We start from the raw sequence: 27,953 nt of genomic DNA, 5'->3' as shown, positions 1-27,953 counted from the left end.
GACTAGCCCCTATTACAATGGAATTGAAGAATGTGGAAACGTTGCTTACAACTACTGTTGGATGTTGAATATGAATTGGTCATGTACCACACAGAGGACCTCCAAGAATCCAGGTCAAATCTGGACGCAATCTCTGGAGTTCCCCTTTGCTCTTTCAGATTCCATGGCACACTAATGGAGTCACCAACGTCACTTGCTCTACTGTGTTAGTCCCAGTGAGGAGAGAAAAGCTGCCGATGCAGTGATCTGTGGTTGGATAACAAATCATCTCTCTCTCGCCCTTTTGTTGGGCGCGCACAACAGAAGACCTTATTGATTGCTTTATATAATGCCCACTATCCAAAAACCGCATAGGTCACCAACTCACCACCTTATTAATTGCTTTCCACAATGTCCACCGCTCAGAAATCGCATGGGTCACCAATTTGATATCATTTGTTGGGAGCACATATCAAGAGCTCGATACCTCCACCCGCCTTCACCCGAGAATGTCGCCAAGAGCTTAAACTGATGAGTCGTGAACTAATTAGGATGTATTAAATGTTATACACATCAATTATCCGATGTGAGGCTATCTTGCCGAGTTCCCTGGAGAGAATTGTCCAGTGTCCCTGTCTCCCTCTCTCCCCGATGCATGTTGATCTTAACTCAAGGAAGAAATTTTGGCCAAAAGGCTTAACATTAAGAACTCTACAACTCATTCTTAAGAGGGTCAAGAGTCCCCGTCAGGGTGCTGTCTCTTCGAGTTCAAACAGAGCACTAAAGAAGCCATTCGCTAGCATCTCGAGGGTAAAGGTTCGGAACCAAAGCCCTCGTGTTCATACACTAGCAAAGTTGTCAATAAGCGTTGCGATAGTCACGACGCATGAGTGATGCCCCGTTTCATGTGCCTTGACACCATATTGTTTCTGACTTATCTGACATTCGATCATGTATTTCGCATTTTTTTTTATTTGAGGTTTTCAGATAATAGTGGGTTTAATTTTTATATTTTTTTAAATTTTAAATGTTTAAATGTGTTTTCCTTTTACTTTTCATATAATATATGCCCAGTTCGGGCTAATTAGAGACCCGTCATCTCAAGCTCGGTAGCCCGAGCCAAATTAAAATGAAATTTAGAATGAGGCATGAAGAACAACCCCGATCTAATTCGGACCCAGAAATTCCGGGCCGATTGTGTTTGGCTTTTTTTTTTTTTTTTTGAACTTTTTGAGCCTTCTCCTGGCACCCCTCCGGTCTAAGGTGGACTTTGTTGATCCAGAATATAATAATTTGAAATAGTTCACCTGTTACTCATTTGAACTCAGGCAACTCTACTACTGGACAAGACACTTTCAAGAACAGAACAGCTTTGCCTAAGCTCGCTCCAATTTGTACTTAGGGCCTATGCAGGCTTACCCACCTTGGTGCCGTGATGAGGCCATCGGTTCAAGTAATCAGCTTTAATATCTTGCATGATTGAATATTTCGCGTAGATAAGCTCGATCAATCTAAATCTTCCAAAATAGTAATTCATACCAGATCACAAGCTGTAAAGCAATGAGATAGAATATATCGAGGTAATAATCTCGAAGATCTCGTCAAGAAATTCGTCACACGTAAAATATGTGTTATGCTAATATTGAGCTTTCTTTTGCAGTGGACATCCATGTTATAATTTGCTTATATTGATATCAAACTAACACAGGCTTCTTCTTGTCCTTCCAAGCATATTAGCAATCATGGTTCTACTTCGCTGTCACCTATCCCTATTACTTCCAAGTTTTACCAAACTTCTCGTTTGAGGATTGTTCGCCTTCTACTCAAGTAGATCCAGCTTGTGGATACTTCAATGCCCAACATCTTGTTCACCATTGGTAGAATAACATATTGTGCATTTTTCACGAGGTTACTCAACCAATAAGCACAATAGCATCCTTTGATTTTTTTTTTATCTGATCATATTATATTATATTTTACAAGCTACCGTGTGTGCTGTGTGTGCGCAGATTGTGAAACCTGACTACCTCCTCACGTGTCTCCATCCCAATTCCCCTCGAATGTGAGATTCGAACCTCCCATCTTTCCCTTCTCAAGTGAGAAGAGTGGCCACTGAGGCAAATTCCTAGTAATTCATTAACATCCTTTGATTAATTTGTCATTTTCAGAACAACATAAGGAAATTTCCTAACAGGTTTCACCCCCACTAATTACTCAAGTGATCAACGTGTTCGTCTTCTCCGCTGAAGATCTGATTTCGAGTACTTATACTTGATCATTTTCTTGGAGCCACCCCGAAGAGCACAGACCTATGCTTCCGGTAATTATTTGACGTGTGTCGAAAAGTTACAAAATCCTCGTTCTCGCAATGTGACGCAAAAATCAAAAGGGACCTCGGTCAACGTTGGTTTTGGTTGCTTAGAATATCATTGGACTTAGAAGAACCCATTTTCGCGTGCATTTTGTTATTAATTTTTTACGGAGGCTGTCAAAGAGTTTGCCATTGAACATATCCTCACGTGCATAGGCAAAACAATAGGAGCTCCGAAGTTCTTACATACACAAAAAGAAGAAGAAGAAGAAGAAGAATGATTAGAGGTTTTTCGATAGCTCGACTCCATTTATCTTCCAGATACCCGATTGTCAAGTGTGGATTGTCATGATTCAGAAAATTAATTTGAGTTAAGTTATGAAATCCAATCGATCTCTACCCCAAACTCAAGATGCGATAATGTTTTCCCACCTCGACCACCTCACCTAAAGTTTTGCGTTCGCCCGCAAAAAAGAAGTAAGTCAAACGAGTCCAAGGCCCCTCTTTGTTCTAAATTCAAGTCCATTTAGCAGATTCTGATGCAATTCACGGACGGAACGACTTAAATGCAATTTATGTGGAATATTAATACCAAATGAAAATGTTCCTAATGGCTATAGTGCAAATTAAGTTTGCATTTAGGGGTCGGAGTCGATCCCAAATTTTCCTATGCGATAAATAATTAAATAACATGGCCAAAATATATGTATCAACACCTTGAGATTCATATTGAGAAGACCATACGAATCATCTTTATAGGCAAACAAATCGAGTGTAGATAGCAAAAGAGCAGTAAATAGATGATTAGTGTAAGTAGAACATCATCTCGCATTCTACTTGGCTCCTAGCTGGCCCTCATAGGCTACTTGTGACTCCGAAATAGGATAGAACTCCATAGCATAGAATGAATCGAATTTCCCAAGGTCATGCCCTGCAAGGGTTTGGAAAGCCCGTGTTGAGTGAGATCGAGCCAACCTCGAGAAGAAGCCGTGTGGTAAGGTTGTGACAGATTTTTACTGGGTTATCCTCGTGACCTTGTGTTTGTTGACTAACTACTTATACCATTAGGCCATTATCGCCGGTAATCCGCGGTCCCCCATAGTTCTACCTTAACATGAGATGGTCACCCATTTTTGAGACTTGGAATGGGAAATACCCCGGTATGTCTTGTCCATTAATTTTTTTTGACATTGTCGGGTAAGTGTGTGTGCAATTTGTTTGTCCAACTACTGCTGTAATTCTTTAATCCAAGTGACAAAACAATTTTTACTAGGGGCCACGCGATTTTCTCATTCGAGATTCTTTATTTGACCCTGTTTTCATCTCACACGTTAATATCAATCTTCAAGTTGAACTTGAGGACTCCTTTACAATGATTGTGATTCAAACGAAATTATTATTTTGAGGATCTTAATTGGCAAAAAAACAAAAGGAATTAAAGAAAAAGGTATAGGGCCTTACTATTATGCTCGAGTGGTATAACAGTGCTTTTATTTTGCTTTTCATATTTTTTTTTATACCTTTTTACAAGGCAGTTACTTCAAGCATACCATTGGTATTACTTTTAGCAAGAAAATCTTAACTAAGGCTCTGTTTATTTCGCTATGAATTTGACATTCTTGAAAAATGAAAATATTTCTAGATATTTGGCTGAAATTTGAAAATCAATTGAAACTTACTTTCCATCCTTTGGAAAGAATACCTTGATTTTATTTTTCAAAACAAATATATTCGGGCGCTAGCTAGGGCTTAGATATGAGAAACTAGGGAACTAGGCGCGAGTACGGAGGTCTCGAGCCCGACCTCCATAGACCTAGAATTGAGCTTAAGGACCCGACCACGGGCTTGGGCATCGGTCCCGAGTCTACAGAAGCTAGGACCGAGATCCCAAATGCCCATATTCAGCTCTTTGGCGTCGAGCCTCGGTTCGGGTCCGTAGAGGTTGGGTCGAGACCTCGGTACCCTTATTCGACTCCTTGATACCTAGGCTAGCATCCATAGAGGCCAGGTCCGAGACTCCGGTGGTCGTGCCAGAATTTGCAGTCCTTGTTCCAGGCATTAATGTCTAATCATATTTTGGAAAGTAATCTTCAATTTTTCAAAGAAGAAATCGTTTTCCTAAATTTAACCATAAACTTTCAAGGTGACTAGAAAAAGATTTTCCATTGACTCATTTCCTAAGCGGTCTACACACCACAATATGAAGAAAATTTAGTATTTGTAGATATTATTTTCTTAGAAGTTATTTTCAGAAAAAAAAAACAATTGCATTTTCTGACATTTGGTTAAAACTTGAAAATGAACTGAAAGTTATTTTATCCTGTTTGGATAGAAAACTAAACTAAAAATCTTCTTCTAATTTGAACTTGCAATATGGTTTTGGTCTTCTATCACTTCATTTTTTCATGTTCTTTTTTTTCCCCTTTCTTCTTCGCCTAACACATTGAAAAACAACCCCATTCATTCACAACGCCAACAGTGATAAAATATTTAAATACTAAATCACACTTTCATCTAACAGTTTAGATTGAGAAAATTACCAAAAAAGTGCTAAAACCTATTGCAATTGTGCCAATTTAATTATAAACCTTTTTTGTTTTATCAATTCAGTCTTAATAAGTGACTATGGTATTTACTTATGGGTTGGATTATTCCATTAGACGGTGTCATTTTATTATCGAGAGTCGAATATTAGCAAAACACCACTTTACTATCATTACAGTAAATCCTAGCATTCATTCTTTACTTTGTAAATGCCCCCATAAATTAAGTTATTCAGTGATTAAAGGTAACTGGCTGTGATGGTTAATTTTACATGTATAGCATGGAAATTCAACTAGTAATGGAAAAAGAGACCGTCACATAGGGGATGGAAGAGGAGGGATATGACAAGTGAAGCAACAACGCCAATTTGCCTCCGACAAAGTCTTGGTCTTCCTGGAATTGATTAAATTTCCTTTACCTTTTCTCAAAGAAAGCGCTTCACTTTTCGCTTCACATGTCACGCGAGGAGATTCTCCACTTTCGCTTCACTTTCCAGACGTAAGAGCACATGATTCGAGTAAAGTCACCAGGAATATTCCTAAATATTACGATACAAGCGTTTGTGGACAAAAAGTATTCTAAATTGATTTCTCTAACTACGGATGTGCATCTTTCAAAGTCTTGGTCTTTGTTTAATGTTCTTGGTAGGTGAAAGTGTTGGTCTTCCTGAACTCTTATGGTTTTCTCTCTCCACTAGCTCAGTATCACTTTGCTTCACCATAACCTATGTTGTTCTCTATGGTGAGTGATTCACCCATGGCCATTGGAGAGATCTTTTCCATTCCTTCTTGGCTTTCTTCTTTTACTTGTTTTTCTAGATTGTTAATGTTAAGCAAGACATGTAACGCGTGGAAATTGTACAAGTAGTGGCAAAAGAGACATTCACATTGGGAATGGAAGAGGAAGGATAACAAAAGAGCCTAGAATTTCGAAGTCCTACAATTCGAGAATCAAGTTCTACAATTTGTCAAATTGGTTAAATCGAGTCATTCCGTTAACTCCATCAAATTTGGCTAACGAAATATGCTGAAATGCCTTTTTCATTATTTTTTCTTCCTATGTGGCGATGGTGTGACTAGAACATAAAACATAAGGCTAAAATGACGTCGTTTTGGACAAAATCCAAGTTTTGATACAAAATTTAGTTAAATAATATTAAAAATATTTTAGGAAAAAAAAAAAGAGAGGAAGAAGCATGCAGCCCCGGCCACCACGCCACCATCCCCGGGAAGAGTTGACGATGGTGGCCCAACGACCCCCACTAACCGCAAGTGATGAGCTATAGGCCCTCCCTTAGGTCTAGACGAGGGTTGTCAACCCCTACCACTGGCGGCCCTTGCTTGAGGTTGGAGAGGGTCGATGGTCCCTAGCCGTCGCCGGCCATTCCCATCAATGGTGGGGCGGCGATGATGAGGGATGCAAGCGCGTTCGCTTGCATCTTCATTCTGTCTTTTTTGTATTTTCTTTAATTTTGCTTTTTTTGTGTAGCTTAACTAAATTAGCATCAGATTTGGACCAAAATGATGTCTTTTTAGTTAAGTCAGCGCCACGTAAGGTAGATAAAATAATAATAAAAAAGTGACGATAGTAATTTTCGTAAGCCAAATTGGACGGAATTAACGGAAGGACTTGATTTATCAATTTAACAAGTTTTAGGACTCTAGTACACATTTTTCAAGTTCTAGAACACAATTGTACTTTCAAAGTAAGTTTTAGAACTTCTATTACACATATCCCTAAATCAATTGTTCTCCTTTTTCTCCGGATCAAGACTTTTGGCTGCCGTTTGAAAGAGAGCACCTTTTCTTGTGGCCATCCAAAATTGAGGATAAGAGGTGATAATTCTTCACAAGAGCAACTTAGAGGACATGCATATCTTTGTAAAAAAATTCATAGCAAGATGGTTGGCAATGATCTGCTCAAGGGTGCTAAAGCGGTTGTTGATGATCGTGATTCTCTTGATAGGACCATCCTTTGAACAGAAAAAGTTAGCCCACAGCAACTTGATAATAGGTTGGTTGGTGATTTGTGACTCGTTTACTATTTCCTGAGTAAAATTAAGCAATATGCTTGATGGTTTAGTTGGTGTGTGTAACTCTTTTTTTATTTAGCTTAAAGCACGTGCTTCTATTCTCTTTATCAAGCAGACAAAGTTAACTGTCTTTGATGACTTATAGATGTATCATCACAGAAAGTAAGGTATCGTTGGTTGGTGTATCCTCAATATTTTAGGTTTCAAAATATTTATTTTATTCGGTGTAAGTTGCACAAAATATTCAGTTAAAAAGTGGGTCAATGACCCATATTGACATCTCTAGATATGTTTAAGAAAATAACGTACTACAATAACTTGACTATATTATGGAAATATAGGAAGTCCCTCGATTCCTCCTTCCGAATCATAAGATCACCATTGCTTGTGCGGACAGCACGTGATTTCTAGATGAAGTGCACATCTTAATGAACAATTCCAAATACAAAATGTCTAATGAATGCCTTCCTCTGCTGCACAAAAAGACCTAAGATAAACAAATGAAGAGGCTGAGATGGAGAGAACATGGTTTCTGAACTGTTTGGTCTTCATGCTGATCAGGATCATCAGACCATTGCCTATAATGGAGAGCACGTCATTTCTTCGTGAAGTGCACAGGACCGTCGGACCACCGCGGACGAATTTTTTTTTTTTTTCCATTTTGCTTTGTCTAGCCACTGATGTGCATCCAGGAAAGTCTTGGTCTTTGTTTAATGTTTTTGGCGGGTGAAAGTCTTGGTCTTCCTGCACTTACAGTTTTCTCTTTCCATTAGCTCACTCTCACTTTACTTCGCCATACCCCTTGTTGTTCTCTGCACTGACTGATTCACCCATTTTCTCACTCCATCAGCTCATTCTCCCTTTGATTTTCTTTAATTAGGCTTAAATTTGATAAGATACATGAAAATCTGGACATAATTGTAATTGACAAGCACAATAGAGATAAATAAATGAATAATCAAAAAACGATTAAGCAAGAAAAAAAGTTGGCCAAAAATTACTGTATTGTTGATTATAAGCAAGGGAACAAAAATCAATGCTAATTATCAGATAATATTTCATTCAAATGCAAAAAAAGAAAAAAGAAAAGAAAAAGGACCCATGTGAAAAGTGATTCTATTAAAAGTTTCTTTTGCATCATTTCCTTTTCACTTTTGCTCCACTTTCTTCACAAGAAGGAAAAAGAAAAAGAAAGACGATGATATCCAGTAAAGCCTTAGTGCTAAAAATTCGTACCAAGTTGCTGAAGGATGTAGAGGTAGTAGTTAATGATCGAAAACCACTCAATAGGAGAATTCTGGTCTTTCTTAACACGATTTTCCTATTTGTTAGTGTTATGTGGGGCGTATAATTTTCAGTATACCATGTATTGTTAGCTGGTGATTTGTGGCTCTTGTTTACTATTGCCATAGTAAAACAAATCAACTTGCCCGTTGGACTGGTTGATATACCTGATCCTTTTTCTAGTTTAGCTCAAAAGACGAAAAGTCTTGGTCTTCCTGAGTCTATGCTTTATTTACATGAACAGATATATGATTGTGGAAACTAGAATAATCTCTAAATAGTACGAAAGAAGCACTTGTGGACAGAAAGCATCCTCGTAAGTCTTGGTCTTCGTTTTATCTCTTTGGTAGGTGAAAAGTCTTGGTCTTCCTGGACTTTATAGTCCTCTCTCCCCTTTAGCTCATTTTCGTTTTGCTTCACCATAGCCCATTCTCGTCCCCATTGCTCAGCCAGTGTTCTCCTCCTCCTGCTCGCCCGAATCTAGTGCTCGTGCTTGTTGGATTGCTGTCGTTGATCTGATCCCGTTCACCGGTCTGCTGGGAGAAGTCTGCTCGGAAAAGGTAAGAGATAACCACCTATTCTTTCTGAAATCTTTCTATTAATGGAGGCAAAAGCAATATTTTGAGCAAAACAAGGGGCAGCAGCAGCAACATATTTTGGTTCTTAAACCGATTTCATGCCTATCTATAATCCCGTTTGCAAGTTCAATAACGAGATTTTGGGGGAAGTTGGTGTCAAACACTTGCTGTCTCGATTAAAGTTGCGGCTTGATTGCATAGTTCATGGCGACTTGGTGAATATTTTTGCCATCGGTGTTCATGAAATTGCAGATCACGTCTTCCAGCGTAATTTCATGAATTGACATGGTCACATCTCATAAAAGTTGAAAAAATTACCAAAAAAATCCTAAATTTATTATAATTATGCAAATTCAGTTCTAAATTTTTTTTTTTGGCCAGTTCTGTTCTAAACATTTTATAATTGTGCCAGTTCAGTCTATCTGATTAATTTTGATCGGTAGGAGCTGACGTGGACGCCGGCCGACCGGCCACTGAATATTTTAATTTTTTTATATTTTTAAATACCTCCCCTCCCCACCTCCAGCCGGTCACCATTGTCTGGCGACCAGCTAAAGGCGCGGCTGGAGAAGTGAGCCTCGGCCGGCCATGGTGGGGTTCGACCTCCCCTTCGCCGGGCAAGGTAGTGACGGCGAGGTCTAGCTACGCCATAAGTTGTGGCACTTATGTTGTACTTAAGCCCATTGCAATCATAAGGATACTGAGAATATGCCGATGCTAAAAAGGGCCAACGGAACTCTCGTGAGTGATAACTCTTTTGACGAGAATATGCGTGCACTCTAAGAATGTTTTGGATGGGCAAAAGTAAAGGTCCGACAGCCAAAAGTCTTGGGATTCGGGTCCGAAGAATAAGGATAGTAATTGACGCCACAAGCACGTTGGACAAAAAGTATTTTATTTTGATTCCTCTAACCACTGATGAGCATCTTCGAAAGTCTTGGTCGTTTTCTTAATGTTTTTGGCGGATGAAACTCTTGGTCTTCCTGGACTTTTATAGTTTTCTCTCTCCATTAGCTCATTATCACTTGGCTTCATCATAACCTAGTGCTTGCCCCCTTGGTAAACAGTGTTCTCCTCTTGGTCGTCCGAACCTTGCGTTCGTGCTCGCTGGATTGCTGTCGTTGATCTAATTTTATCACCTCTGCTCTAGGAATTCTGCTCGGAACAGGTAAGAGACATCTATCTACTTTCTCTCCTTTTTTTTTCCCTCACACTGATGCAACAACAACAATATTTTGGTTCTTAAAACGAGTTCATAGCTATCTATAATCCCGATTGAAGTTGACGTTAAATACTTGATATCAAGTTCAATCACAAGTTTGATAACAACAAATTGGTATTTTAATTTTTGTTAGATGGTGATATTGGGACATTAAGATTTCTTTTTATTAAACACACGTTGACGCTAAATTATTTTACACGATTAGCAGTCCCGAGATCAAAGTATTAATTTATAATGGAATCGGTATTTTTATCTAGCTTACCGAGTAATTATTTTTCACCGTCAATGTATTAGAATTTTAGTCCATGAAATTGGTAAGCAACAACAAATATTATAAGAGGATAGCTTCATTTCTCTTCAGCAAAAATTCACCGGAAAGTCACGTTTCGCAATGCCAAACAAATAAATAACTTTTGTTGTGTCTTGTCACATATTCACTCTTATAATCAAATTAATCCATGTATTTTCTTTCAAGAACAAAAAAAAAAGTTACAAAGAATTGAAGTTTGAATTATGAAAATAAAAATTGTGCTTTGTTAGAAAGAGAATCACGCATGGACTCATGTCTTGTTAGAAAAGAATGTATTTCTACGTCAGAAAAGTTTTTGACACTGTTCATCTTTTGTAATGCGCATTAATCTCGTATCAAACAGATTAATATTGCATGTAATCCGCGAATTAAGGGTTTAGTACATGTTTTAGAAATAATTCATAAAAAAAGTGTGGATAAAAAATAAATGTTTATCATCGTGCATATACGCACTACGAGAAAATAAAAGATATGATAGAGAAAAATACAAAGTCACCACCTAAAAAAAGTGAAATGCTCGGACCAAAAAAGCAGAAGAAGTGGAATATATTCCCTTATTTATTTTGACAATGCGAAGATTGAATAGTCATATTGTTAAACAGATAAATATAGCTGTAACCTCCTTGTGGATTTTTCATTATAATGTCATCAAATTGTGAAAAACCCGTCGTTTTTTTCGCTTAATCATAGAACAATGAAAGGCAAAAAGAAAAAGGAAAAACTTCGCTGGAAACAACCTTCTTGTTTGTACTTCGTACCGATTCGCCATTGCTTATGACGGACAGCACGTGATTTCTGGGTGAAGTGCACATTTTAATGAACAATTCCAAATACAAAATGTCGAATGAATGCGTTCCTCTGCTGCACAAAAAGACCTAAGATGAGCAAAAGAAGAGGCTGAGATGGAGAGAACGTGCTTTTTGGGAGGAGATCACATGGTTTCTGAACGATTCCTGAATACAAAATGTATGGTGAACGAGTCTTCCAAGGCGGGTGTCTATTGATTTATCCAATGTTAAAAGTAATTGTGACTTGGGAGTAGTGCAATGCATATCTTCTCGTTCCAAAGGTCTTTGTTTAATGTTTTTGGTTGGTGAAATTCTTGGTCTTCCTGCACTTGCAGTTTCCTCTTTCCATTAGCTCACTTCACTTTGCTTCGCCATACCCCTTGTTGTTCTCTGCGCTGACTGATTCACCCATTTTCTCTCTCCATTAGCTCATTCTCACTTTGCTTCACCATAACCCGTGTTGTTCTCTTCAGTTGACGGATTCACCCATGGCCATTGGGGAGATTCTTTTGGGTGCCTTCCTTCAGGTCCTGTTCGAGAAGTTGGCTTCTCTGGGATTGAACTATGCGCAAAGGGTAGGAGCATCGCCCTTCTCTGGAATCAGCATCAACCAGCTCAGTAATTGGAAGAAGATGCTGGACACCATCAATGCAGTGCTGGATGATGCAGAGGACAAGCAACTGAGCGGTAAAGGTCCAGTGAAGGTATGGTTGGACGATGTTCGGGACCTAGCCTACGATATGGAAGACTTGCTCGATGAGTTCGAGATTGAAGCTGCCCAAGCCAATTCGGAGGCAGAATCCAGCAAAAGCGGAAGTCTGGTGAAATGGAAGTTCCCTTTCGTTAGCCAATACAAATCCTCTATATCGAATCCAAAGCCGCACTTGCTCGTGTCTGAAACTGAGGTACAGAAGATTGATGACAGGTTGGGAGAGATCGTCAATAGGAAGGCTTATCTAGGCTTGACAGAGAATGCTGTGAGCAGATCTGCCAACACCGACAAAAGGCTCCCCAGCGGTTCTCCGCCGGAACCTCGATTTTTCGGTAGGGAGAAGGAAAAAGAAGAAATACTTGAACTATTGACTGGTGAAGCCAAAAATGCCGATTCCACATTGAGCATAGTCCCCATAGTTGGGATGGGCGGTATTGGAAAGACAACCTTGGCTCAACAATTGTATAATGATGCGAGAGTGAGTAGCTGTTTCGAGAAGAGAGCATGGGTTTGTGTTTCAGATGTCTTTAATGTGATCGACATAACAAAGACTATTTTGCGGTTGATCACCGAGTTGTCCAACGAGGGCGAAGATCTTAACGGGCTTCAAGTTAAGTTGAAGGACAGTCTATCGGGGAAGAAGTTTCTTGTAGTTTTAGACGATGTCCGGAATGAAAACTACGGAGAATGGACTGCCCTTTTGAAGCCATTTGAAGCGGGGGCTAAGGGAAGCAAGATAATCGTCACAACTCGCAATCGTGCTGTTGTTTCCATAACAGGGGCTTTGTCGTATCCTTTGGAGGAGTTGTCCCTTGATAATTGTACAAGCTTATTAGCCTTTCATGCTCTTAGAGCAACAAATTTTGAGAGGCACCCCGATCTTGAACCAACAGGCAAGAAAATTGCTGAAAAATGTAAAGGTTCACCTTTGGCTGCAAAGGTGTTAGGCGGTCTCCTACGTGATAAACGGAATCCCGATCAATGGGAAGCTATCTTAAATAACAAGATGTGGGATCTTCCGACGGGAGAGAATGATGAGGTTCTTCGAGTTTTGAAATTGAGTTATGTCCACCTTCCCGCTTGTTTGAAGAGATGTTTTGCTTATTGTGCGGTATTTCCCAAGGATTACAAAATTGAGAAGGATGAGATGGTACTCTTATGGATAGCAGAGGGCTTTTTAGATGGACATAACGCAAAGGAGAACAACTTGAGATTGGGACGGGATTACTTTGATGAGCTAAAATCTCGTTCATTTATTCAACAATCAAGTGTCGATGCATCTAAGTTTTCAATGCACGATCTTTTGAATGACCTAGCAAAGTCAATTGCGGGTGGGACTTGCTTTAGCTCCGGGGAGTCTCGGCTAGCGGGTAATGAATGTGATGCATCATCTCTCAAAAAAACTCGTTATGCATCGTTCATCCCTTCACGTCTTGTTACAACAAAATGCTTGAGAGCATATCACAGAATGAAAGTACTCAGAAGTTTAATTCTAGAGCGTGTTGGATCCAACAGGGGCTCTTTCTCTATTTCCAACAAGGTGCTACATGACTTGCTAACAGAATTGAAGTACTTGAGGGGGCTCTCGATATATCATTGCTCCATCATAGAGGTACCAAAGTGTATTGGTGATTTAAAACATCTTCGATATCTCAATTTCTCATACACTAATATCGAGACGCTACCCGAGTCAATTGTCGAGTTGTGCAAATTACAAGCTTTGATCTTGAGAGGTTGTCAAAACCTTTCAAAGTTGCCTCAAGGTATCACAAAGTTGGTCAGCTTACGGTTTCTCGACGTTAGAGATACGAAGAGTCTAAACGAGATGCCATTGGGTATCGGCAATTTGAAGAATCTTACTATCTTGTCTAAGTTTGTGGTGGGAACGGAGAAAGGGTCACGATTAAAGGAGTTGAAGAACTTGCCACATCTTCAAGGAGAATTAATTATATCAGAATTGCAAAAGGTGGAAAAAGTTACGGACGCAGCAGATGCTAATTTGTTTGGAAAGCTAGGTCTTACCAACTTATCCTTGCAATGGAAAGAACATTTGGGAAATCTCCAGAATCATGAGCTCGAAGCACGGGTGCTTAACTCTCTGCAACCTCACACTAATTTGGAAAATCTCACTATCTCGCACTATGGTGGTGCAAGATTTCCCTCATGGTTAGGTGGTCCGTCCTATTCTAAGATAACGTCTTTGTGCTTGCGGGGCTGTTCTAATGTTACATCGCTACCCTCACTTGGGCAACTACCTTCATTGAGAGAATTATCTCTCAAAGGTCTACATGCAATACGAATGATGGGCTCTGAATTTTATGGAAGTAAAAGGCCTTTCTCATCCTTAACAACTTTGAAGTTCGAAGAGATGTTGGCATGGAAGGAATGGTCTCCTTATGTGGGAGGCACAGAAGAAGAGGTCCCATTCTCCCGTCTTCAGCATCTTGTTGTCCAGAGCTGTCCTTCATTGGTCGGGACATTGCCTCGTGAACTTGATCGTTTGATAAAGCTTGAAATTCATTCATGCCCATGTTTGAATGACTCAACCAATGTGGTTAGTCTTCCATCTCTCCGCAAGTTATATCTCGAGGATTGTAGCAAGGAGATCTTAAAGAGATTGGTCAACCTAACTTCTTTGACCATTCTCAGAATTGAAAATCTTACCGAGCTTGTTTGCTTCGATGCTGGGTTTGTGAGCTGCTTGGTCAAGCTAAAGGAGCTTCATATAGGAGGGTGTGACAAGCTAAACTACTTGTGGCATGATGGAAATGAAATGCGAAATCTCACTTGCCTTGAAAGAGTTATCATTGAAAGGTGTCCTCGGTTCACATCATTTGTGGCGGCAGAAGGAGAGATAGAGCTTCCGTGCAACCTTGAAAGGATGGAATTGAGGAGTTGTGCGAGTTTAGAAAAGCTTCCAAGCATGACGCACGCAGTTAGAGATTTGCGGATTCATAATTGTCCAAAAATGGTGGGACTAACCATTCCTCCGGATGGCCCCACCAGAAACAACATGATGCCTCGGCTTGAATATCTTGTGATAGGAAGATGTGATTCGCCGACATCGTTTTCCTTTGCCGAGGGTACACTCGCTGCTCCGAAGACACTTTATATTAGGGAGTGCAAGAGAGTGGAGTCCTTGGAAGAGGTCACTGCAGTGGCAGAATCGTTGGAATTTTTTAGTATTAGCGGGTGTGAGAATCTGGGAAGCCTACCACGGTGCCTTCATGCGCTTTCCCATCTCACTAGCTTGGAAATACAGGAGTGTCCAGCACTGGAGATAGAGGAGGACTTTCCTCCCCTTCCCCTCACCCTCTCATCTTTCCAGCTATATAATTGTGCGAAGATGAAGTCTATTGCCAGCTGCAACATTGCCACCTGTAAGAATCTCACTCACTTGGATATAACCGATTGTCAAGCATTGGAGATAGAGGAGGACTTCCCTCCCCTTCCCATCACCCTCTCATCTTTCTATCTTATGAATTGTCCGAAGATAAAGTGTCTACCAAATCAGTGGCATCATCTTACCTCCCTCCACAAGCTATGGATTGTCAATTGCCCAAATATTGAGTGCTTGCCCAAAGGAGGTTTCCCTCCTAATCTTGCGGATCTTAGAATTGGAGGGTGCAAGAATGTGAAGCAGCCAGTGAGAGAATGGGGCTTACCCCTCCTCACCTCCCTCGAGAGACTGACAATTGACTTTGGAAGGAGCATGGGTGGAGGGGAGGGAGACAATGTGTGCTTTCCTTCTTCCAAGGAGGAGGAGGATGCGTGGAGTCTTCTCTTCCCTTCCTCTCTAATCTCTCTTTGCATTCTCAATATGAGGAAGGTGGAAAGACTATCAAGCGGTCTTCGCAACCATCTCTCCTCTCTCACACATTTATGGATTGAAGATTGCCCCAAGTTGAGGTACTTGCCAGAGGATGGCCTCCCTCCCTCCCTCAAACAATTGTGGATAAGAGGATGCTCAAAGAATCTGAAAGAAGGATGCTCAAAACTCACTGGCCACAATTGGCCCCTCATCCAACACATCCCTCTGATCTACATCGACGTTCGGATCCGTTGAATTGATTCTTCCTTGTACAGTCAGTTGTCTAGGGTTCGGGTAAGTTCTTTTGGTTTTTAATGCATCGATTTCGGCTCGCTTCCCCAATTCCATGCGTAATACAAGCTGATTTTCCTCAATTTTGAGATTTTTCACATCAATTTCCTCTTGCTATATTGATGACATATCTTCGACTCCGCTTGATGCCCAAAATGTTTTGCTCGTCACATTCCTCTGCATTTTCAGCGTTGGTTGTACGTTCTGCTCCTCCCAACATCTTTTTCTTGTGCCCTACCTCATCCGTGCTGTGTTTGCTTTGCAGGTACCTTTTGCGATGCTATATTGGCAAAATCTCTTGGAAGGATCACGTACGAACCGCAGTGGAGGTAGGGCTAATTCTGTCTCCATGTATTCAAAACGAAGGAAAAAAAGAAGAAGAAGCCTTTGGTTTCATTCAGTGGTGCACTGAATATGATCTAAATTATAATAGTAATCTCTTCCAAAATCTTTAAATAGAAAATATGAGGAAGGTGGAAAGACTATCAAGCGGTCTTCGCAACCATCTCTCCTCTCTCCAACATTTAACAATTTTGTCGTGCCCGAAGTTGAGGAACTTGCCAGAGGATGGCCTCCCTCCCTCCCTTCAATCACTGCGCATATATGGATGCTCGAAGAATCTGAAAGAAGGATGCTCAAAACTCACTGACCACTATTGGCCCCTCATCCAACACATCCCTCAGATCTACATCGATGGCCATCGGATCCGATGATATTGAAATCGATCTCGCCCGATCCTTATTCTCCGTGGACTGCTTCTTCTTCCTCAGGTAAAAATGCTTCCAACTGCTTTCCTTCTTTCGCCTTTCATTCTTCGATGTACAGTCGGTTTTCTAGGGTTGGGGTAAGTTTTTCTTCTTGGATGCATCAATTTCGTTTCTCTTCCTTCTTCACTTCAATGCCTAATACGAATTTATTTTACATTTTTCCCCACGGACAAGTGTCGCGGAGAATTCCCAGAAACCACCGACTGAAGGTCGGAGACCGACATTCAATTATTCACCACATATATCTTCGACTCTGCTTCATGCCCAAACATATTGTGAACGAAAATGCACTATCACCCAGAATCATATTCCTCCGCGTTTTCGCTTTCAGCGTTTGTCTTTTCTTCTCTTCCCAACATCTTTTTTCTTGTGCTCTACCTCATTCACTCTGGTTGTTTTGCAGATACCTTTCTCATTTGCATTGGCACAATCTCTCTTGCAAGGATACCTCTAATCTTATTTGGTGCACTGGTATGTTCTAATCTTTTTTGTCTATTGAATATGATCTAGATGAGACTAATCTCTTCAAATTCTAAAAGAACATGATTAGTTATGTGGAATCTGAGATGTGAAGCCGTCGATCTTGTCGTAAAATTCTGGAACAGCTCATGGCCGCATTGATATTCCATAAATCACCTTCCGTTTGGGTCTTGATCTCTGGTGGGTTGGCAAGTGTACCTTCCAGCTTGCTAGAAATTTTTAGCCTATGTACCTATGCTTGTTTGGTTGAGATTGTCACTATATGCTGCCTGCCTCTGTGTTTGTATCATTGGCAGTGAACTCTGGGCCAAATCTGTTTACTTCTTTAAAGTATCAGCTGTTTGTGTTTAATCCATTGGAGAATATGATTTCGTAATGCATTATGTCATTTTACCTGAAAATACCTTAATATGTGGCATTCTTCCTGCAGGGACTTTTGGAGCAAAAGCTTCGAGCTCACTTTGGGTTCCTTTGGTGTGTGACGGGAAATCTGGCGCTTCAACCAATGTATATTTTGTCTGATACATCTCCTCCCTCTCTGCTACTGTCGGATATGTAAAATTTTTTTTTGGAAGCAATTTTCGTATGGCATCGCGGAGCCCTGTTAGAGGTCAGTTAATTTGTAATATGAACTATGGTTCATTGTGTACTTTCTCCGAGGCTTCTTGAATGTTATTGCGCATATAACATGGTGTTTTGAACATATAAATAGGTGGTAAAAAAAGCAGAGTTGCATTTGTCAAGATAACTTTCAAGAAACCTCACATAGTTTTGCTTTTTGAGCCATTTAATCATCTGGTAAGTTTTACTCATTTTTCTCCACCTTATAAATTTGATTGCTCTTTCAATTAGCTTGCCATTGTTCTTGTATTAATTGAACTTATAGGAATCTCGTCTTTACATTGAAAATACAGTAGAACTAATTAGTGGTAACAGCTGCAGGGAGCCTCTGTGATCATACATCTAACTTATAACGAAACATAAACAAATCTAATTGTTCTAACTTGCAAAATATTGGAATAGATCACCGCAGGAGAATCGCTGGAATCTTTGACTTTTGCCTGGTGTGAGAATTTGGGAAGCCTACCACGATGCCTTCATGCGCTCTCCCATCTCACTGAGTTGATGATAAGCGGGTGTCCAGCATTAAAGAGAGATAGAGGACTTCCCTCCCCTTCCCATCATCCTCTTCAAACTTATTCTTTCACATTGTCCGAAGATAAAGTCTATTGCCAGCTGTAAGAATCTCACTCAATTGCATATAATTAAATGTCCAGCACTGGAGATAGAGGACTTCCCTCCCCTTCCCATCACCTTGTCGATTCTTAATTGTCCGAAGATAAAGTGTCTTCCAAATCAGTGGCATTATCTCACATCCCTCCAGGAGCTACTCATCCAGGATTGCCCAAATCTGGCACTTCAACCACTGTATATTTTGTCTGATACATCTCCTCCCTCACTGCTACTGTCAGATATGTAATTTTTTGCTCTAGTAATTTTCGTATGACGTCATGAAGCTCTATTAGAGGTCAGTTAATTTGTAATCTGAACTATGGTTCACTGTGCAATTTCTTCAGGGCTTTTCGAAAGCTTTTACACATATAACATGGTGTTTTGAACATATAAATAGGTGGTCAGAAAAGCAGAGTTGCCTTTGCCAAGATAACTTTCAAGAAACCTCACATAGTTTTGCTATGTACCATTCTATCATCTTGTAAGTTTTACTCATTTGTCTCTACCTTGACTTTGATTACTTTTTCAGTTAGCTTGTCATTGTTGTTGTACTAATTGAACATATAAATAGGTGGCCAGGAAAGCAGAGTCGCGATCCTTTTCAATTTGGGGGTGTGAGAATGTGAAGAAGACATTGAGAGAATGGGGCTTATCCCTCCTCACATCCCTCGACATACTGAGAATTGACGGGAGGAGCGTGGGTGGAGGGCAGGGAGACAATGTATGGTTTCCTGAGGATGCGTGGAGTCTTCTCTTTTCTTCCTCTCTGACCACTCTTTGCATATCAAATATGAGGATGGTGAAAAGACTATCGAGCGGTCATTGCAACCATCTCTCCTCTCTCCAATATTTATGTCTTATTGATTGCCCCAAGTTGAGTACTTGCCAGAGGATGGCCTCCCTCCCTCCCTCCTACTATTGCGGATAGAAAAATGCGAGATTCTGAAAGATACAGGGAGTCTCTGTACATTGACGGAAGGAGCATGGGAGGGGAGGGAGAGATGATGTGCTTTCCTTCGGAAGAGGAGGATCCCTGGAGTCTTCTCTTCCCTTCCTCTCTAACCTATCTTTATATAGAAAATATGGGGAAGGTGGAAAGGCTATCAAGCGGTTTTCTCAACCATCTCTCCCCTCTCACACGTTTATTCATTTTCAGTTGTCCCAAGTTGAGGTACTTGCTAGAGGATGGCCTCCCTCCCTCCCTCCAAGAACTGTACATAAGTGGATGCTCGAATCTCAAAGATGGATGCTCAAAATTCACTGGTCACTATTGGCCCCTCATCCAACACATCCCTTACATCTACATTGAGGACGTTCGGATCCAATGAATTGCTTCTTCCATGTACAAACAGTTTTCTAGGGTTCCGGTAAGTTTTTGGTTTGTGAACGCATTGATTTTGGTTCTCCTTCCCCAACTCGATGCTTAATACAAACCGATTTTCCTCAATTGAGATTTTTCACATCGATTTCCCTCTTCCTATATTGATGGGAAATTTCATAGCAATGCAAAATCATATTCCTCTGCATTTTCAGCATTTGTTGTATCTTCTCTTCCCAACATCTTTTTCTTGTGCCCTTAGCTCATCCGTGCTGTGTTTGTTTTGCAGGGTACCATTTGTGATGTTGTATTGGCAAAATCTCTTGGAAGGATCAGTTACAAATGCAGTGGGGTTAGGGCTAATTCTGTCTCGATGTTATGTGCCGTGTTTTGCCAAACAAAAGGAAGAAGAAAGTGAGAGAATGGGGCTTACCCCTCCTGACATCCCTCCAGGTTCTGTCAATTGACTTGGAAGGGGAGGGAGACAAGGTGTGGTTTCCTTCGGGAGATGAGGAGGATGCGTGGAGTCTTCTCTTCCCTTCTTCTCTACTATGTTCTCATTCACAATATGAGGAAGGTGGAAAGACTATCAAGCGGTCTTCCTAACCATCTCTCCTCTCTCACGCATTTATGGATTGAAGATTGCCCCAAGTTGAAGCACTTGCCAGAGGATGGCCTCCCTCCCTCCAACTTCTGTGGATATACAAATGCGAGATTCTGAAAGAAGGATGCTCAAAACTCACTAGCCACTATTGGCCCCTCATCCAAGAAATCCCTGAGATCTACCTCGATTGGGTTCGGATCCAGTGAATATCGATGATAAAAGATTAATCTCCGTGGACTGCTGCTTCTTCCAACACATCCCTTTCATCGAGATTGACGGCGTTTGGATCCAATGAATTGATTCTTCCACATACAGTCAGTTCTTTAGGGTTCCGGGTATGTTTTTGGTCTTAGAATGCATCAATTTCGTTTCTCTTCTTCAATTCCATGCTTACTACGAATTTATTTCTTTCTTTCTTTTCCCAAGGACAAGTGTCGCATGGAGTTCCCATAAACCACCGACCGAAGGTTGGAAACTTGACATTTGGGTGGCTGACTCTTGCTATATTCATCACATGTCTTCCACTCCGCTTCATGCCCAGACATATTATGAATGAAAATGTACTATGCTTCGCATGAGAATCACCAAGAATCATAGCGTTTCGCAATCATATTCCTCTGCATTTTCAGCGTTTGTTGAAAGTTCTCTTCTCATCATCGTTTTCTTGTGCCCGTAGCTCATTCGCTAGGGTTGTTTTGCAGATACCATTTGTATTGGCAAAATCTCTCAGAAGGATCACTTGTGAATGCTGTGTGAGGTAAGGGTAATTCTGTCTCGATGTTATGTGTCATATTTTTCTCCACCTTATGACTTAGATTACTTTTCAGTTAGTCATTAATTGAACTTATGGGCTTTGCACTAGTTGGTATGCCATACTTTGCGAACCTGAAATACAATAGAACCAATCAGTGATCACAGCTACAGTGAGGAGAAAAATGATTGATGATTGGATGGCTTATCAAGCAAAGACCAGACTTTGCAGCAATCTTCTGTTAAGTTCTTGCACTAATTGAACTTATTGGAATCTGGTCTTTGCATTGAAAATACAGTAGAACCAATCAGTGATCACAACTGTAGGGAGCCTCTTGTCACTGTACATCTAACTTAATGGAACAGTTATACTAGCCTGATTAGTGTTTTTGTATTACAGTAATCTATAATACCAAGTAGTTCTGATATCTGTGCTTATAGGCATTATTGGGCTTCGCACATAATTAATGTGGACCTTTCTTTTTATATATATGAATGTGGACTTCAAGTTCTGCTTTAATGATCAGTGACTACTAAAGTGGTATCTTTGTAAATAGTTAGTTTCTTGTCTAAGGATAGATGAGTAAGATTCTGCATTTTTTGCTATCCCCAACTGTAGGATTTGGATGCAGTTGAGGCACTCATTCAAGGTCTGGTCTTTTTCCAAGGAGGAATTCTGATGGTGAGATTGATTTTCTTGCCAAAATACTTCATTCTGACCATCGGTGGATCATTCACTGCTAATATCCCTCTTTTCACATTGATTTGCAGGTTAGTCACGATGAGCATCTGCAGGCGTGGGCGAGCTCTAGGTGGTTTCTCAAGGCAAGGTGGCACCTTTCCATGGGAGTTTCCAGGATTGTGAGAAGATACTTCAGTCCTCGTAGAGTCAGGTGAGCTTAGTTCTTGTCATCAGCATAGAGTGGTTCACCGGGGTTACGTTACCTTGCAAAACTGAAAATGAGGCTTAGCTACACAGAGAAAGCCAAAAAGGACGAAGAGAGAGGATGGCTGCTGATACACAGAACGTACTCACAGTTACAGCAGCCCTCGTATGTCATTTAAACTTGATTAGGGCCTGTGGAAGGATGAGTAAGTTTTTTGACATCGAGTATGCAGTATCATTTGCCAATAGCTTTAGAGGCAACTGAGGGTCTAGTTTATGAGAAGTCAGCTTTTTGGAAACATTTTTCTCCCATTTTCGTTGTTTTTTTTTTTTTTTTGGTAAGGCAAGTATGACTCCCATTTTCGTTGTTTGGCACTGTTTAGGACAATTATATGTGAAATATTGTGATGGTCAACAAAAATGTGAAGCAGGTTTCCCTCCCAATTTGCGGGTCCTTTCAATTGAAGGTTGTGAGAATGTGAAGCAGCCAGTGAGAGAATAGGGTTTACCCCTCCTCACATGCCTCCAGTGTCTACTAATTGACGGAAGGAGCATGGGAGGGGAGGGAGAGAAGGTGTGGTTTCCTTCAGAGGACGATGACGAGGATGCGTGGAGTGGTCTCTTCCCTTCCTCTCGAACCTCCCTTGATTTGAGAAATATGAGGAAGGTAGAAAGACTATCAAGCGGTCTTCCAAACCATCTCTCCTCTCTCCAATATTTATGTTTTATAGATTGCCCCAATTTGAGGTACTTGCCAGAGGATGGCCTCCCTCCCTCCCTCTACCAATTGTGGGTACATGACTGCGAGATTCTGGAAGACGGATGATCAAAACTCACTGGAAGCTGTTGGCCCCTCATCCAACACATCCCGAGCATTGTGATTGATTATGTTCGCATCCAGTAAATTGATTCTTCCATGTACAGACAGTTTTCTAGGGTTCGGGTAAGTTTTTGGTTTTGAAGGCATCTGTTTCGTTGCTGCTTCCTCAATTCGGCACATGATACAAACTGATTTTCTCCCATGGAGATGTTTCCCATAAATTCCCCAAAAAAACCAGTCACTGAAGGTGAAAGATTAGTTATGTGGAAGTTGTGATGTGATTGTGAAGAAAGGGGATGCACCCTTTTTTTGTTTATGGTTCTCTTAAGAATCGAGAACCTTCTTTTTGTTGATGATGATCCTTCGTAGTATTAAGCAGTCTATCTGGCATAAAATTGTGGGGCAGCTCGTAGCTCCAACCTGTCAATACAACTCCAATTCATGACAGCATTGCTATTCTATAAATCACCTTCTGGTTGGGTCTTGACCTCTGGTGGGTTAGGAACTATTGCTTACAGCTTGCTAGAAATTTTTAGCCAATATTCTTATGCTTGTTTGGTTGAAATTGTAATGATGTGCTACCTGCCTCTCTGTTTGCCTTGTCCGCAGTGACCTCTTGGGCACAGATATTCAGTTCTTTAAAGTATCAGTTGTTCACATTTGCTCTACCGCGGAGTATTATATCCTCATGCATGACGTCATTTTATCTGGTGGTACCTTATGTGGCATTCTTTCTGCAGGGAGTTTCGGAACAGAAGCTTCAAGTTCACTTGTGTTCCTTTGGTCTACCTCGAAATCTTGCGCTTCAACAAATATATCCAATCATCTGGTAAGTTTTAATCATTTTTTTCTACCTTATGACTTAGATTGCTTTTCGGTTAGCTTGTTATTGGCTTGCACTAATTAAACTCATTGAAATCTGGTCTTTATATTGAAAATACAGTAGAACCAATCAGTGATCACAGCTACAGGGAGCCTCTGTCATCATACGTCCAACTTATAATAAAATAGAAACCAATGAAATTGTTCCGACTTGCAGATTATTGGGATAGAATAGTTATGTTAGCTTGATCAGTGTTATTGGATTACAGTAGTCTACATTACCAAGTAGTTCCGATATCGGTGCCCATGGGCATGGGCTTTGCACATAATTAATTTGGGAATCTCTTTGTTTATAAATGTGGACTTTAAGTGCGCTATAATTGACCAGTGGCTACTAAAGTGTCATCTTTATAGATGGATAGTTTGTCTCCTAAGGATAGATGTGTATGATTTTGCTTTTTTTACTATCCCCAACTGTAGGATTTTGATGCGGTTGAGGCGCTCACATAATATCTGGTCTAGTTCCAAGGAGGAATTCTAATGGTGAGATTGATTTTCTTGCCAAAACACTTCAATTTAACCATTGATGGATTGTCTTCAAAGCTAATACCGGTCTCTTTCGGCTTGATTTGCAGGTTAGTCATGATGAGCATCTACTAGCCGGAAGCGTGGATGAGCTCTGGGTGGTTTCTCAAGGCATGGTGGCGCCTTTCCATGGGAATTTTAAAGATCATGAGAAGATATTGTTGAATTAATGTCTCAAGATTGAGCCTTATCATGGAATCCAATCCGTTATAAGATTTTGACTTGTTCGAAATCTGGTATGCCCCTATCCAAATCAGATTAGTTTCTTTTCTTGTGCGGAGCTTCTTCGTAATTATCGACGAGTGTTTTGTTGCGTATGTGACTCCAAGTTTTGATCTTGGAAAGTTTTGCACTACAAGACAAAATAAGTGGTCGCACGTATGTTCATCTTCAGGGGGAAAAAGGTTGAGGGTCCGTGGGTTTATAGGTGTGACCTCCAGACTGCAACTTGAAGGATAAACAGAGACTCGTAGAGAAGTTCTCTTTCGGCCGCACGGACACATTTGGACCTAGGTTTGTGCCGAGAGTTTTACATCCGGTGGAGTTGCTTTATTTGTGGATATTCTGGGTTTGGGTATAATCTAGGTGTGGGGACCACTCGAGCGTGTGAGCGGTTGTAACATTGATACTCCGATTATAGTGAATTGTTTCTTGTCGATTCTCTCCGTGGATGTAGGTACCGATATTCGGACCGAACCATGTAAATTTCTAGTGTCCATGTCATTTCTTGTTTATTTCTCTGGTGATTCTGCATCTATTTATTTGAAAGATCCGTTACGAAACACAAAACGTGGCTTAGCTAATATCTGATTAGCTGTGCGAAGATATTTTCCCCATTTTAGTTGTTTGGTACTGTTTAGGAGAATTGATTAATATAATATTTTCATGATCAACAAAAATTAATCGTATTTGCAGCTCTAAGTACAGAATTGCATTTGGTAACTATGTTGGAGGCCATGCGCAGCCCCCCCCCCCAAAAAAAAAAAAAAAACTATGATGAATATTCTTTATGTGAATTGATTAGATAACATCCTTTTAACATATTTAGGTGAATATTCAAATTGATTGTGCAGTCAAAACTAAAGTTAGATCTTTCTTGTAGTCAAATGCCCAGTCCATCCCTTGACAACATTCTTAGCAGTCCTACGTATTAGTTTTCCTGTGCAGGAAGGAAGGGAGGATCGATCGCGGTGGCTACTCTCTGGACGAAACTGAGAGACAGGAAGGCCGTTGCATGCACGCTTCGAAAGTCTTGACAAGTCAGGATTAATTCCATTTCTTAGCGCTCGATAAGGATTGGAAGCCTTTACTCATCTAATTGAAGGAATTCTCTTGGCTAAGCTGACAATTCGGATGAGATTGCATTTTCGATTACTGGGTTCATTCTGGATTGTTAAACTGCCAAATGGTGAAACTTAAAAAAACAAGAACACCATAAATGTGACAGCTTTCGTACGGCATTCACTCAATCACCATAAATGGCTCTTTTGTCACTATTGCCACAAAGAAAGGGCCGTGAAATCAATCTTGTTATAAATGTCCTTATCACCACGAAAGCAAATTTCGTTGCCATGGGTTTCATTTTCGGCCAGGTAAATTTCTTTTCGTCATTAATTATTGTACTAAGAAATCTCACCGAAAATTTGCCAATGAGATTACTCTGTGGTCATAAATACTTCGTATTGGCACGGAAGTACTAAAACTTCTCCTGCCAAAAAAACTATGCGATATTATTAGCGCTATAACCTATCTTCGTGATTAAATATGAAACATATTGGCACGGAAGTCTGGCCAAAGTCCGACCATTCACCGTGACACTAGTGTCTGTTATTAAAAGTGAATCTAAGTTCAATACCATTTACCACGAAACATAAAAAATATTGAATGATTCGTTATTGCGATTCATCATTCCGATCATCATGTGTTTTTTTTTAACACTATCACAACTTGTCGCTATTTTTGTGAAATTGATCTTGATAAAGATCGCTTTATTTTGACTCATTTCGATGCAGATATTTGATAGAAATAGCTAGTGTTAACAATTTGGTTCACGGTCGCTCTAGGATTGCTAAGACCGATTTCGGAACTGTTTTTAAGCCCAGGAATGGGCCCGATGTCCAGATGGCCGAGACGATGGGCATGTTCATTCTATTTAGGCTTCCGCCAATATATATACCGAAACAAAGAAAAATTATTACAAAGCTTTAATGTATTAGTTGTTACGCTCGGACTGGATCCCCTGAACTACAAATAGAAAAGGCGTGTAAGTTTTGTAAAATAGAACAATGCATAAAAGGAAAATGAATATGCAAATAGGACATGCTATAAGGAAGAATAGAAATTGTTATGTGACAGTCTTTAATTCACAGTGAGATTAACAATCTTTATTTTGCCACACAAAAAAAGACAATAAATACTTAAAAATTACTGCGGGTCCAATTCTTCCGGAATTTTGTGGCTCACAACATGCTTGTACCCAAAAAATGTTATGCAAGCAAAATCCAAGGAAGAATGCACTAAATAAAACATTCTAAAGTGTCGTGCAATACGGAGAATGAATCTACTTATGTAACATGGATACGAGACTGTATTTTAATTTCCCTACGTGCACCCTTAAAAATATATTTTAGTTATTTTAATAAAAATGCAATCCAAAATTACTAGTGTGCAATTTATGTTTTCTTGGATTGTTTTATCTCCATGTCATAAAAAACGAAATAATAATAATAATAATGTGAAGAAATTTGGAAATTAACTATCCATGCAATGTAAGTATTCCAACGTGCTGCAAAGACATCAATTCGTGAGAATCCTAATTGTCCTAGTGTAGCAATTATCATGATGCAAAATGAAATATGAAAGTCTAAGTTTAATATGCGAAATGCGCAAAATTACCCATATGCTTAAGAAAATGCAAGAGCACAATGAGACATGCAAATATCAAACTTCTCTAATGTGCGAATATTTAAGATGCAATGTTCTCTACGGCGAATCCCTTTCTAATATAAACATGTGATTATTAACCATACTTCACTATCGAATTTGAAAATGTAAATCTAGCATAGTCCTCGTCCTAATCAAGGACTCCAAAATGCTTGCTTCTCGAGGTAATTTGCTGAACAGATTATCGATGAGGAAGTGAAAGATGACCAACGAGCAATCGAAATGACCAGAGATTAGAGTTTTGATCGTCATGGCGCTTAAAATCCAAGTTTCAACATGTCGATTCGAGCCGCACTCATCTCCGAATCACTCAAGCTGATGTTCGAAGAGCATGGTGCTTTTTTCCCCCTCATTTTAGAAAGATGATAGCGATTCCCTTCCAGTGTTTTAATTAAGAGTCCAAAAAGACTAATTCATGTTAAGAACTAATTAATTGCGGACACCCTATAGCTATTGTAGTTAATCCATAACTGAAATTAAGTGAGACGAAAGGAGGAGTTATCGGAGCAATCCATAAAAGAAAATGGTAGGAATACCCGGTGCATAGCTCTCTCAGAACTAATCTCAGCGATTTGAAGCATTGCTTCCTATGGGCTAGATCCTGTGATTCTTCTTCTATTTTTCTCTGTTCTTGTTTTAGTTCACCAAATCCTCTCTCTCCCCTCCCCGTTATCTTCTTTCGCAGGCAAAACACACCACTTCCACCAGCCTCTGTCTCTCCTCTGTTCTTTTTTTTTTTTTTTCGTTCAGCCCCTTCGCCCTTTTTTCTTCCTCATTTTTTCACCTTGATGTGGCGTTGTCGACCTTAGCTATGTTGACATGGACACTTACGTGGAAAAGTATTGCCCAGGTTGGCGAAAATGGCTGCTCTTTAAGCTCCATG

The 27,953-nt window shown here is 40.2% G+C and overlaps 2 protein-coding genes across 24 annotated transcripts in view; both read left to right on the top strand.

Annotated features, from left to right (window-relative positions):
• LOC115743640 (ATP-binding cassette sub-family F member 3-like) overlaps positions 1-27,953 on the top strand; it is a 134,961-nt gene that overhangs the window by 54,135 nt on the left and 52,873 nt on the right. For 3 of the 23 annotated variants that reach the window (XR_007198852.1, XR_007198853.1, XR_007198847.1), the window contains 4 exons: positions 21,634-21,696; positions 21,786-22,066; positions 22,332-22,843; positions 22,928-23,543. The exons of 1 other annotated variant lie outside the window; for it this stretch is intronic. Coding sequence is in view for 1 of the 22 variants with exons in the window: in XM_048281066.1 (XP_048137023.1) it covers positions 21,634-21,696 (63 nt within the window). In the remaining 21 variants the exon portion in view is untranslated. Of the gene's footprint in view, positions 1-15,843; positions 15,866-17,032; positions 17,101-17,241; positions 17,290-17,539; positions 17,720-17,802; positions 17,822-18,505; positions 18,638-18,739; positions 18,824-21,633; positions 21,697-21,785; positions 22,144-22,331; positions 22,844-22,927; positions 23,550-24,177; positions 25,095-27,953 lie in introns of those variants that run through there. 19 more of the 23 variants (XR_007198860.1, XR_007198859.1, XR_007198857.1 and 16 more) reach the window with 15 other exon arrangements.
• Positions 8,610-27,953, top strand: part of LOC115731110 (putative disease resistance RPP13-like protein 1) — a 70,886-nt gene continuing 51,542 nt past the window's right edge. The window contains exon 1 of the mRNA XM_048281067.1: positions 8,610-8,710. The gene's annotated coding sequence lies outside the window, so the exon portion shown is untranslated. The remainder of the gene's footprint in view (positions 8,711-27,953) is intronic.

Source organism: Rhodamnia argentea, chromosome 6 (genome assembly GCF_020921035.1).
Source record: "Rhodamnia argentea isolate NSW1041297 chromosome 6, ASM2092103v1, whole genome shotgun sequence".
Classification (NCBI taxonomy): Eukaryota; Viridiplantae; Streptophyta; class Magnoliopsida; order Myrtales; family Myrtaceae; genus Rhodamnia; species Rhodamnia argentea.
The sequence above is the reverse complement of the archived record's forward strand: the minus strand, read 5'-3'. Positions and strand labels throughout refer to the sequence as shown.